The sequence below is a fragment of the Barbatula barbatula genome (genome assembly GCF_947034865.1).
Source record: "Barbatula barbatula genome assembly, chromosome: 14".
NCBI lineage: Eukaryota > Metazoa > Chordata > Actinopteri > Cypriniformes > Nemacheilidae > Barbatula > Barbatula barbatula.
The window spans coordinates 3,219,828-3,233,616 of NC_136777.1; the positions used below are offsets into that span (position 1 = coordinate 3,219,828).

The 13,789-nt window shown below is 39.8% G+C and overlaps 3 protein-coding genes across 3 annotated transcripts; 2 read left to right on the forward strand and 1 right to left on the reverse strand.

The window, feature by feature from the left end:
• The first annotated feature begins 1,173 nt into the window (after positions 1-1,173).
• On the forward strand, positions 1,174-2,653 carry nanp (N-acetylneuraminic acid phosphatase). The gene is made up of 2 exons (XM_079473774.1): positions 1,174-1,361; positions 1,734-2,653. Exons 1-2 carry the CDS (start codon positions 1,266-1,268, stop codon positions 2,370-2,372), a joined length of 735 nt encoding a protein of 244 aa, XP_079329900.1. The 5' UTR covers positions 1,174-1,265; the 3' UTR covers positions 2,373-2,653.
• A 930-nt stretch (positions 2,654-3,583) lies between these two features.
• Positions 3,584-10,795, reverse strand: polr1b (RNA polymerase I subunit B). Its single transcript, XM_079473245.1, has 15 exons — positions 10,266-10,795; positions 10,005-10,172; positions 9,542-9,688; positions 9,313-9,445; positions 9,069-9,205; positions 8,248-8,471; positions 7,918-8,089; positions 7,655-7,823; positions 7,298-7,579; positions 7,075-7,208; positions 6,711-6,881; positions 5,621-5,777; positions 5,219-5,415; positions 4,889-5,139; positions 3,584-4,520 (listed from the first exon to the last, which is right to left on the reverse strand). Exons 1-15 carry the CDS (start codon positions 10,437-10,439, stop codon positions 3,638-3,640), a joined length of 3,399 nt encoding a protein of 1,132 aa, XP_079329371.1. The 5' UTR covers positions 10,440-10,795; the 3' UTR covers positions 3,584-3,637.
• Positions 10,583-13,479, forward strand: cisd1 (CDGSH iron sulfur domain 1). Its single transcript, XM_079473246.1, has 3 exons — positions 10,583-11,125; positions 11,723-11,928; positions 12,608-13,479. The coding sequence occupies exons 1-3, from the start codon at positions 11,098-11,100 to the stop codon at positions 12,695-12,697; spliced, it is 324 nt and encodes a 107-aa protein (XP_079329372.1). The 5' UTR covers positions 10,583-11,097; the 3' UTR covers positions 12,698-13,479.
• The last annotated feature ends 310 nt before the right edge of the window (positions 13,480-13,789 follow it).

The following is a 13,789-nucleotide window of genomic DNA, read 5'->3' on the forward strand; positions in this document are numbered from 1 at the left end:
TTGTGTTATCAATGAAAATAGATGCATTTAAATAGTTCATATTTTTTGGTTATGTGCATTTGAATGTTCTTGAATGTTTTCAATGTCGTGAAACATACGTATCTGAAGTCAGCACATCCCACACGTACACATTGGGATGAAACCCCAGCCTGAAGTTCACGCACAGAGGTTTCACAAAGGCCAGATCAGAACCTGAATGAGAGCACGTTTGTCAAGAGCAAATCAAACCTCGCACGTATGCCTGACTTCAGATGCTGCAGATATTTTAGCCCATTAGTGTTGTGTGCTATGTTTAGTAATCCTGGAACAAATCTCTCAAGTAATAAAATGATTCTTGAAGAATTTAACCTTTCGTTTTTTACATTATGACTATTTGACTAATAAAGTGTAAGGAATGATTCATTATTGAATTGTGGAGTTTCTTAGTGACTTCTTGGTGAAAAACCACACACAAGATAAGATGTTTTTAGAAGATAATCTATGTATAAAACATAGATTTACCTGTAAACCTGAAGCACACATTTTCTCAATCTCAATCCTAATTTGTTTCTGTTATTTTCTCAACACTTGAGAAAGAGATGAAAATGTTTATAGATATAATGTCTAAATCTATAAATAGCAAAGCAGTCAAAGTGATGTTATAAATGCTGTTCTTTCAACATTTTCTTTTTAAAATGTATGGATAACTGTTTTTATAACATAATTTCAATATTACCCTCTCTGTTTTTCATTTCTTTGTTTCTCTTCTTTCACGTTAATAAGCATGTGACCTAAAATACGTTTTGAATTAGTAAGTATATTTATAATATGTTGCTGCCCACTATTATATAGCTAGCTTGTAATATGTCATTAAAACTTACGTATAACAGTATCATATACCTCCATTTGACACCTATAATTTATTACAATTTATTTTCCTAATTCTTTTCCCTTTCCTTCTTTATATATAAAAAATAAATTACTAACCTCACTATTCTTAGCTTTTTATACTGTGCTAGGCTTTAATGGACTAGTTTGATGCACTTATGTATTTTGTTGCCTATGTTGTTATAATTGCTTCCAATGTTTCCTCATCTGTAAGTCGCTTTGGATAAAAGCGTCTGCTAAATGACTAAATGTAAATGTAAATGTACAATCCAGTTTATAAGTAGGGAACTCCATTACCCAGCATGCACGCCACATTTCGTCACAGCACCTGTGTGACGTGCGCAGCTGAGGTTCCGCGTGGTCGGAAGTGTTATAATTTTCAGAGTTGTTTATGAAATATGATGGAAAATAATCAAGGAGTTTTAGCGATCATATTTGACCTTGATAATACACTGGTCGACACATCCGGAGCAGGACGAGTGGCCATCCAGAAGGTAAATGAAAAACATCAACGAATGAAAACATGAATCGAACATTATTTACAAGACAGTCCTTCATACCCTTTCTAATCTTATATTAAAAAATTATATTTACAATCTACAGTGATATGAACGAACACAAACCATCCATTTTGAATGAACTATTTTTCTATATTAAAGTAAAATATAGTCAAACTTAAAAAAAGTTGTATTATAATTTAGGTGTTGCAACCATAGTTTATTATAGTATAAATATAGCAACTCAGTTTGTATTATAGTATAATTATAGTATTTTACTACACATGTCATGTTTAGATTATGGATACCTGGATTAAGTAGCCTACAGGATTTCCATCTTTTGTCAATTCTCCTGTGTTTTTACTGCAGGTCTGTGATCTGCTGAAATCCACAAAAGTGCATGAAAGTCACATAGGAAACATCTGTGAGCTCTTTTTACATAAGCTTCGCCATGAATCGTTTGACCCATCAGAAGACCGAACGATAGATGATGTGAGGATTCATCACTGGTGTGAAGCCCTGCAGGAGGCGAGAGGAACAGACCCGGATCCATCTCTGGCCTCCAGTTGCTACTACACGTGGAAGAACACGCGTTTGCAGGCGCTCGGTCTGTCTCCTGAGGTTCGAACCCTGCTGGAGGAGCTCCAGAGAAATTACAAACTTTTGCTGCTCACCAACGGCGATTCTCAGACGCAGTGGGAGAAGATAAAGGCGGTGAGATGCGAGGGTCTCTTCAGCGCACTGGTGGTGGGTGGAGATCACCCTGAGCAGAAACCGGCTCTCTCGATCTTCACCTACTGTTTCGAGCGCCTGGGAGTTCAGCCGCGGGACTGCATCATGGTGGGCGATTCTCTCAGTACGGACATTCAGGGGGGCATCAACGCAGGAGTGAAGGCAACCGTGTGGATCAACAGTGACAGTAAATGTATCCCACAGGGCAGTGTGACTCCAGACTACACTGTTCCTAGTGCACTGAAACTAATGGATGTTTTAGCTGAACTGTCATGATGTGTCATGATGTCTGTCTTTAAGGTGAAGTGTGTTTTTGCACCTTTAGCTTTGCTAAATGAAATTGCAAAAATAATGACTATTCCAAAAAGGTAGCATAACAAAATATTACTTCACCTTTAAAGAACATTTTTACGCTTACACAAATGAATGGTACTTTTGACAAATGTGTATAATCATGCGAGATGAAGATTCCATAAAATAAATGTTTTACGGGTAACGGATATATTTGTGTGTCGTGTCCAATAAAACAAATACAAGCTGGTGCAGCATTCAAACTGATCGATATCTATGTAAAGCTTAGGATTTCTGACATCTACAATGTCATGACAGGCCATAGATAGCGTTAAAACAAACCTGATTCTTCTTAGCAATGGCTACAGCGCCTCTCTTTACCAACTTCAAATGCAATTTACACAATATTTAAAAAAATGTAACCCTCAGATTTATTTATATTTGTATCTCGGGCAAATATGGTCCTGTCCTAACAAAACATATATCAGTGGAGATTATTTATGCAGCTTTCAGATGATGTATATAGCTCAATGTAAAAAATGGACCTAGTTTTGTTGTCCAGGGTCACAAATGTCATCCTAAGCATAAAATATATTTTGGAGAACATCGGTGACCCCACTGACACGAAACAACGGAGACATGTTTTAGAACTACATGAGAGTAAACGGTAACCCTTTACAATAAGGTGCTATTTATTAACAATTAGTTAATGCAATTAACAATGAACAATACTTTGTTTATAATATTAATTCATGTTAATTTCAGCATTTACTAATACATTACTAAAATCAAACATTGTCACTCTCAACATTAGTTAATGCACCCTGAACTAATATGAATAACTGTATTGATGTGAACTAACACTGACGAGGAGTAATAAATGCAGAAAAACTAAATTTTAACCAAAAGAACCTTATTGAAGTGTTGTAAAGTAAATAAATGCATTATTTTTGGGGTGAACTATCCCTTTAAATCTGTGCAATTTACACATCTATAAAAACACATTTCGAAACAGTCATGAAGTAATACTTTAATTCGAAAAACATTTAAAGTTATCCAAAATAGTACTGTTTTAAACCAGGTATTGGGCTGGGTTGTGTTTTCTCAAAATCCTAAAATCTAAGAAGAAAAAATTAATGAAACCAGTATTGTTAAATTTCCATATTCACTAGTATAAACAGTCTGTAAGGGAAGACTCCATATTACACATTATTTTATTTTCCACAAATGCATGAAACCAAACAGAAATATTACTTGACATCTAATTTGACTTTAATGTTCATGGAAGCAAGCTCAGCTATAAAGTATCTGAACACATACGGAACGGACACAGTCTCGATGGAGTCGCTCTTATCGCACAGCAGGCAGATGGTCTTTCTATTCCGCATGGCCGACCATTCTGGTGGCGGCTTTTCCAGAAGCGGGGACAGCAGGCTGCCGCAGTCCACGCAAACCTGAGCCACAGACCGGTCCGAGCAGTTAAACAGCCGGTCGTGTAACAGGAACGACGACCCGTGAGCCAGCAAAGCGTCTCGTTCCATCTCCCCGAACCTGATTCCGCCCTGCACGTTCCTCCCACCCAACGGCTGATTGGTGACTTTATCTCTCGCTCCTGTAGTCCTCACCTGGAACTTATCAGAAACCATGTGCCGCAGGCGCTGGTAGTAAACCACCCCGATAAAGATGTCCGCCTCTAGCTCCAAGCCGCTCAGACCGGAGTACAGCCGCTCGGTGCCGTAGTAATTGTACCCCGCTGCCTTCAGCATCTCGCCGAAGTGCTCCAGCGCCGAATTCTCCTCGGAGAAGGTGAAGGGCGTGGCGTCGTGGCACAAGCCGTGGAGGGCGCCGGACTTTCCAGCCATGCTCTCGATGAGCATACCGATTGTCATTCTGGAAGGGAATCCGTGAGGGTTGAACAGGATGTCCGGGTTCATGCCGCTCTCAGTGAAAGGCATATCCTCCGTGGGCCACAGCCGACTCAGGATACCCTTCTGACCGTGTCTGCTGGCGAATTTGTCTCCGATGGTGGGGTTCCTGGGAATGCGGTATGTGATGCACACGCGTTTGAAGCGGCCTGTCCCGGTGTCATTGCTGCATACTTTGATATTGTCCACCACACAATCTTCTTGGCTCCTGGAGATAAACAATAGTTACAATGTGCAGAAAACAAATAAAACCTCAAATGTACAGCTGGACTGGGTGTAAAGGATAGTTTGCACAAAAGTGGACGTTCGCTTATCATTTACGCAACCTGTATGACTTTCTTTCTCCTGCAGAACACAAGAGATGATTGTTTAAAGGAGCTGGTAACCAAACAACACTGGCCACCATTGACTTTCATTGTATGAACACAACCCACAGAGACTTCTCAAAATATCTTTGTGTTCCACAAAAAAAATTCATATACAGGTTTTGAATGACATGAGGGTGAATAAATGACCATTTTGGGCATGTGCAATGATTACATGATAACAATGATTGACAGTTAAGTGATGCCTTACTTGTAGAAAGTAATATAACTCTTGTTGGTATTGAGATTGATGCAGCAGTAGAAAGGGTCTCCATACTTCAGCACAGAGCCTATAAACGGCATTCCATCTGCATCCAGTTGATTTATCACTTTCGGGTCATTTGGTATCACCCCAAACACGACGCTGTCCTCACCTCTGAACTTCTCGGACAGATCTACAAGCTCCGTCTTATAAACAGAACCGTGGGCGAAGCCGCGCTCCCACGATGACTTGTTTATAATCTGAGGACGGTCAGACAAAAAACATTAAGGAATGCAGACGCACGAGAACGCTTTGGAATATAACGGGATGATCGCTTACCATGGCGTCCTCCATATCATATCCGGTGTAAGAAATGACAGCCACGATGGCGTTGGTGCCGATAGGGTAATTGTCCATGTTGTAGTGGTCGTACATCACAGGCCTGACCAGCGGACTCTGGGGGGTCTGCAGACGGTATAGCTTGTTGTCGGACCGGTCCTGGAACGAGTGCAGCGGGAAGCCCATGGTCTGTTTACCTGCAGAGAACGAGAGGATGAGATCATTTTCTGAACCGTATCCAGAAGAGTTCCTGATAAAAGCACAACTACGCTTCAGTGATTTCTCTCGCTGACATCAGCCACGAGGCAAGCGGCGGCTTGCAGTTCTTCAAGTTTCCCAACACTGATGTGTGTGAATGTTTCGGTTGCAATTCATCAAAAAAAGACAAAGGGCTGCTCTTACTCATCTGGCACTGGTACATGTTTCTAGGACTCTGGTTGTGGTCGGGGAAGGGAATTAAATCTGCCACCACGCTCAGCATGCTGTGAGGAAACAGCTCTTGATGTGTGGTGACTCCTTCCTCGATCTCGCTCTCAAAGATTCCCACGTTGAGGTATACCTGAAAAAAAAATGTCATTCACTTTTAATATCATGTCAGCAACAGGACTAGTATAAAGCGATAAAGAAACCCCTAAATAACAAATTCTACTATAAATAAAAATGTATTACAAAATAAAAATGCAAAAATATTATAAATAGAGCTGGGTACAAATATCGGTTCTTCGATCTTTATTCAAAGAAAATAATTGATTCTTAATGATCAGAGAATATTGTCTGTATTTCTCCTCTCATCCAGATGATGGCGCCATTATTCGAGTTGAATTTTGAAATCTGTTTTAAGTCTTATGTTGTTCATTCATGATTTTCAAGTTGTTAATAGTAAAGTTTCCTACAGCATTTTTTAATGTAGGAAGAAACAGGAAGACTTTGAGACGACTTGCATGGCAAAATAAGCAATATAATTTACAATATACTGTACAATATAATATCCCATGTTAAAACGTAGCATATAATTATTACACTTTGTTCATGTATACTACAGTTGACTATAATAAATTCATGTAGTAAATACTGTAGTATACTTGAATATTTAATAAAGTGTTTAACAACGTTACTACAGTACCTAGGATTTTACTACGTTAAACAAAGTATACCACAATATTTTTTCATGTTAAAAATCTAAAGAGACCAAAAGTTTGACCAGGAACAGTTAGAAGAAAAACAAAGGAGTCAACACTTGACTAGTTTACAAACCTCACTAATAAGGTTGACTTGTAAATTCATTTAAATGTTTTTTGTATTTTCATCTTAAAAGTCTTTGTATTACAGATTCAATATTTCAGGAAGGGTTTTAGCGCTTTAATGGTAAAATCTGGTCCGTCCAACCTTTTCTTAGCATTTCTAAATTCATCTAATTTAAAATACAAGTGTATTGGTGACGGTAGAAAAAGCAACTGCATCCCATCATTTTCTTTAATCGCTTACTTCTCACCTGCTCAAAGGTGCCGATAAGTTCCTGTTTTCCCAGGGCGAGGTTCCGGACGGGCCGAATCATGCGACAGGGTGTAGTGAACAGATAGAGAGAGGGGTACAGGCTGGCTTTACCCGTCTGAGGAACCAGGACGATCTCAGTCCAGGGTGGCACCTTCTTTTCTCCCAGCACCTAAGTGACATCAGTATACATTTAAAGGTCTAAAACTTTCGCCAAAATCTACAATGGCTCCAAACGTCTTTGGACACTTTTGCCACATTCTAACTCAATTTCACGTCCATTGTACATCTATTATTTAGATTGACACAAAGTATGGTGTTGTGAACATATTTCGAACACAAAACAAAAAGAAGTCCTTTCTCACTTTAAACCTGCGGAGAGACTCGGCCACAGACGATGCTATCTCTCTCTCCACCCATCCGATCATGGCCCCGTCTAGTATGACAGGATAACAGTCGGAGTATGGCTGACCAGGGGTCCCGTCTGCTGGAGTCATACCTATTGATAAATGCAGAAACACTTTAACATACTAGTTTATATCGAGATAAGATCCTTTCGTTGGATTGTTTAAGATTTGATGTCTTTACCCAGTGAACAGAGCAGGGCCGGCAAAGTGGTTGTGGGATAAAGTTGGGCCACAATCTCACAGCTGGCAGTCAGGTGATTCATGAGACCACAGGGCTCTCCGTCAGGTGTGTGCACGGGGCACACGAAACCCCAGGACTCTGGCAGCAGTTTTCGCACGGACGTGGTCCTCATCTTAGCAAAGGCGGCTCCTCTGTGCACGCAGCGGAAATGAGCAACATACCGGATGAAGTTCAGCTTGTCTGCCACAACACACAGTCCTGTGTCCTGCAGCATGCCCAGACCTACAGAAGAGCGAGAGGTTAATGTTGGATATTATTCAACGAAAACCTTGACACCCAATATTGACGATTTCATACCTGTCTTGGACTGGAGGTTTCCTGTGGCTAACATATACTCAAAAGGTTTGGTGAGATCTATTGCAATTTTAAAGGCCTTGAGCAGATTATCTGCGGACAATCCAACCAGTTTCTGCATTTTCTTATCCAAGGCCAGTTTCACAGACACCAGCCAGGCTTCCATCTTCTCCTGAGAAATGTTCAGAACAGCATTTACAATTTGTGCGCTTACATTTACCCCACGTCTAGACAGACACTTGAAGAGATGGGGAAGCCGAGCTTACTTTCATGAACATGAGGTAGAGCTGTCCAGGTGTGAGAACTTCCTGACACATCAAACTGTCCGGGTTTTCTTCCATGCACTCCTGCTTGGAAAAGCTGAAGAGCTTGCGTGTCATAAGACACAACATGTAAAACTTCTCCACATCTGTCTTCAGGTGGATACACAAACATTCACTGCAAACAGAAGGCAGTAAAACATAGTAAAACAGCACAGGTACTACATCACATGAATATATATATATAATATATAATTATATTTACAACAAAAAAAACTGAAATACAGAATTTCTCATTATTGTAAACAGACGTGTTCAATAACACGAGGCACTTACTCTAACAAAAAGTTGGCACACTGCTTGTGAGTATACCAATCCGGAAGGTTCAGCTTGACCCGGAAACGCTGGCCCAGGTGGTTGAGCACCTTCTCTTTGGTCGTGCAGCCCTCGTCCATGACCATACGCAGCATTTGAGAGACACAGCTCTTAAAGAACGAGTTCTCCTCTCGACCTTTGATCAGCTCCTGATAGATCTGGAAATCAGAGAAGTCTACCAGAGCCTAGTAAAAGAAATAAAAAACATTTAGACTTTTTACAACTACCCACACGCATATATTGAATTTAATTTCTACAATTTAATAGTTCTTATTAGTGTGGTAATATTTATTTATTTATGTAGGATCAATGTTTAAGTGTATATTTAGCTCAAGTAACTGTTGAGCGAATATCATAAACTATGATTCATTGCAAATATAATCTGTAAACATTTTCAAATATTAACATTTTATTTTCCAATCGTCACTGTCAGAAAAATCTAGAAATTTCTGTAGCACAGGGAAGCGGTGATGGGTGACCGTCTGCAACATGGTTTGTGTGGACAGTGTTAGTTATAAAAGACAGAAAACTCTCAAATGTACACTTCTGAAGTTTTCGACGACTCATTTTTAGTAAATGTTATGTTCAACTGTTCAGTGTTATGCCAGTACCTTGTCATTTCCGCGTATTAGTAACAATACCGAAACGTATAAATGTTTGTTGCGAGTACCGTCGATGCAAAAAATGGATGTGATTTTAGTATGCAGCATGCTAAACTCCGTAAAGAAACCGTATACAAATTCCACTTAAATGTACAACTTGTTATAATAACGTTATTTTACCTTCAGCGCGAAGCCCAAGGGAATAAAGAACAGCTCTTTCCGGTAAATAAAATTCAGCATAACTGTTCCGTTATCCAGATAGTGAAGAACCATATTAATGGCTGTGTGTTCCTCCTTTACACAGCGCATTGAAACACCTGCACACAAAGTCATAATGAATCAATCTGTGTATTATTTAATCCCCAGTAGGATTTAATTTAGAATGAATAGAAAATATTTTCTGGCAAAAGGAGGCGGCACCCACCGTACTGCGTGTAGCCCTGACCCCTGCTCTTAAATTTGGGTCTACACAAGGTAATGGGATAGTTTCTCCTCGGCATGATCAGCAGACGAATCACTTTCTCGATGCCGTTCACAATAAAATACCCGCCCATTTCCTGTCGGTGAAAAAATACCATTGGAAAAATAAACGATTCAACAAATTCTCCCACATTACAGGTCGTTTTAGAAAGATCTGTGATGTGTGATTGTACCTCGGCTTCCTCGTGATGCTCGATGAGTTCTTTGGGCGAGAGACCGTAGAGGTTGCACAGTTTAGATTTGACCATGATAGGCACATGACCCAAAGACTGCTTGATGGTTCCTTTAGGTACTCCATTTATAGACCAGCTCACATCTGCCTGTGTAGAGGGGGAAAAAAAAACATTCCCTCTTATTTATTTAAAGGGGGCACATTATACATTTACTAAACCACAGTGGGACAAGACTGTCATGTGTATGCAATTTGTGACTATTGTTTTTAAAGGTATAGTGTTTTCATTAAACTAAAATAAAAAAATCTAAGCAAGCTGAATTGACAACATCTGGAAACGTATGCCAGGGGACAAGCAGACCACCTATATGACCTAAATCATATAAAGTACATGATCACATTGACATGTCATAAGCTACAGCCAGCTGTCAACAACAATAATAAAGTTGATTCGTGTCACACACCACCAGCTTTCCTCTGTATGTACATCGTCTGCCTCTGCATTCAGCAGGAAAGACCCTCAGATCTTTGCTGATTCCTCCTTTAGTGACCGATGGAGTGTGAATCACAGCCTCCACAAAGGACATACTGATCCGATCTTCATTGAACGCGAACTCCAGTGGAGGAATGGCCTTTAACAAACAGAAAGACGCGTTGCGTGTTATTCATGTTTCAATTTCTCCCACAGAAATCAGACAAATCAATGCAAAATACGTGGTGCTTACCCCCACAACACGACACAGTCCATCAGTGACAGCCTGATCAAACGACTCGATGTGCGCTTTCACCAGCTCCTGCACGGGGACGTGCTGTTTCTTCTTTGGGACACCAAAGCCCAACTCTGTCAAATTCTTTAAACTCGGAGCGGACGATAAATCGCACCACTTTGAGAGATCCATGCTGCCGTGCACACACGTGTGTGTTTGTCAACGTGCGCACAGCAGAAGAAAGCACAACTTCCTGTTGGGCAATTTCAAAATACAAGTATTTCTAAATGAATTCCTTTTTCAAAAGCAATCACATTCAGGGCCAACGGAGCTTTATTGCCACGGTTTGTAAAATTCACAGTATTGGCAAATTCGTAAATGTAGGCAAAGCGAATGAGGATAAATGGCACAAGATAATCAAATCAATAGAATTGAAAAAGAATAATACAAGATGTATTAATAAAGAATTATATTGCCGAGATTGGGAAGATATTTTTGCAACGTAATAAATTACTGTCACACCGTTCCAGTCCTACGGCGCTGTCGTTGTTGCCAAGTCTGCAGTTGCTACTAAGATTTCTATGGGCACCGGGCTTGTTCTGGTCCACAATATCTGGCAACCCTGCACGCGGCCACTTTTTACATTTCGGCGAACTCGTCCACTAGCGGAGGTCAACTTAACGTCAAAATAAAAGTCCCGCTTTGGCGGAGCAAACCACTTTTCAAGCGCTCGCTGCACAGATTCAGCGCTTCGTTAGTTTGCTCGATATTTATCATCGGCCGACATTTTTGGATCTTTGAACTATGAGCAAACAACCATAATATAAAATACACAGAATAACAATCAAACATGAGCTCGACAAACACCTTCAGCAAAGGTAAAGTTTTTATGAATGATACGTTGGATAATGTGAAAGAAACCGGGTTTGGGACGGGACAAGGTGCTTTGTTGCTAACGCGTTTGTGTTCATGGTCACAGTCCCGCAGGCGTTTGAATCTAATGTATAAACTGCGTTAAATGTCTAACAAACACATTTAAGATTTCAAATAATGTTCATTTTGGTTGCGTTGAGAATCTGGTAACGTATTTCTGTATCAAGTTTGATCAGGTTTCTTCAAACTACATTTTATTTATTCATTTTTCAATAAGTGACACTCATTTAGTCAATATGATTATTTATAGTGCTTTCGATATTTAATGGTTAAGATATTTGTTTTGTCCTCGATGTTATCGGTGTTAAAGATGCCTAGAATCTATTCTGGTAATCGTATTTATATGGGAATTTGTTGAAATACATTTCGACAGATGAAAGTATTCCAAATATATGATATATAATATACAAATAATGTGTTTCGTAATAATTCATGTTATTAACATAATTCATATGATGTATGTAGCTGCATAAATGAGTTGAGCATACTGAAAATAATAGGATTATAGTGTTTGGATGGTAAGATGTCTCTTGTCTCTCCAGCTGAGATCATCACCGCAGTATCTGTGTCGGTTGGAGCTGCTGCAGTAGGAATCCTCATTTACAAAACATTCTGTAAGAACGACACATGTGTGAAGCCAAAGGTGAACCTGGATTTGCAGAAAGACAACCCCAAAGTGGTGCATGCCTTTGACATTGAAGACATGGCCGACAAAGCCGTTTACTGTAGATGCTGGAGATCCAAAAAGGTGAGAGAGACCTTTACGAATCATGACTCGCTTAAACATGAGTAAAATGAGGTTACTGTTACAGTGGTCATGAATGATATTGTATAATGTTAGCCAGTTTGACCTTGAACCATCATAACTCAATACTGAATTGTTTTCAACAGACACTCTGTTTATACAGTAGTTTTCATCCAAAGCAAATTGCATAGTTGAGTATATGCATTGCTGATACTTGAAGGATATCCTTAATATGTTGTCAGAAATAGAAAAGTGACATTTTAATTCTTCTGTGGAGTTTTTCATGTAAACTCTTATTTTCTTTCTTTTTTGAGAAGTTGTCCAAGATTGGATTATTTATTCTTTCCAATCCTAAAAGGGCAAGGTCAAAAGGTTCCATTTAAGACAGGGGTCTCCAGGTTCGGTCCTGGAGAGCCGGTGTCCTGCAGAGTTTAGCTCCAACTCCAAATAAACACACGTGAAGCAGCTAAACAAGATCTTACTAGACATAGCAGAGACTTGCGGGCAGGTGTGTTGAGGTTGGTTGGAGCTAAACTCTGCAGGACACCGGCCCTCCGGGAATGAGTTTGGGGACCCCTGATTTAAGTAGTCTTTTGGGCTATATTCAAAAATACAGTTCTGTAGAACGAATCGCTTGTTATTAAATGTAAGGTTGTTATAATGTTTCTTTGACTTCTTTCAGTTTCCATACTGTGACGGCGCACACGCGAAACACAATCAGGAAACGGGAGACAACGTTGGTCCTTTGATCATAAAACGCAAGGAGGCTTAAGACGTGCGCTGAGCTGCTCACAAGAGTCTATTCACAGTGATAGAGATTAGTGTGTCTTTACATGTGTGCTCAGGTTTGGTGATATTATCTGGTCATGTTATTCTGTGTGTTCGTGTTTGATCATCTAATGTACGGTGGACCGGTTTAGGTGAATTGACCAGTAGCCCGCCAGTATGTCTTGGTACTTCTGAATATTTAAATTAGCGGTTTTTGATTAAGGTATAATTAAAGAATGCATATCTTTTTTCCTTTTCATCTCTGTGGACTTCAGATGTGAATTATCCAAACGTTCTCCTAAACATGTTTAAACACTGGTTATAGATTAAAACCACTACATTAGTCCAGAGAGTTTACACACTACTGCTCGTATGAGATTCTGAATGGGCAACATATTAGTAGGAGATCGTTTTAAGAGATGGATATGAATGTGTTATCCGTGTGAAAACTAAACGGCCACCTTCTCGCGTGCTTTCTGCCTGATATATGTCACCCTTGACCTTAAAGGATCATTTCATGTATTTACGGATTCTATTTTTTTAACCACAGTCACTAAATCCGACAGGTATCTAATTTGGTGTGAAATGTGACATTTATTCACTCTAGCTATATTTTTGCCTGTCGATTAGAAAGATGTGCTCTCTATATTTGCGAGCGTGTATTATCTATTTCCATAACAGGCCGGAAAATCAGGTTTTTGGGGGCATGGTTGAATGTTTGTTTTTCCTCTCCGAGAAATACACTGTACGTCATGTTTGATATTTAATAAAACAATGTCAAACGGACTTCCTAACGGTTCCTGCGCAGTTTTTTCGAGATGTCGATGCGAACAGACGCAACTCACCTTGACGTGACGTCACATAGCACGGGCTTTCTTTTTAATAAGGAAGTTTCAAGGTGACGTTCAACGCCTAATGGTTCATAATCATATTGCAATGGAAACCATATACTTGCTATTTATTTTAAAGCGGGGATATTTTCAATTATTTTAGAAAAAGCTAAACATCTCGATCAAAACGGGAACTCTCCCGTAAAACTGCAGCTCGTTCGGGGTTATGAAGTGAGTCGTGACGTCACCCGAACGAGCTGCAGTTA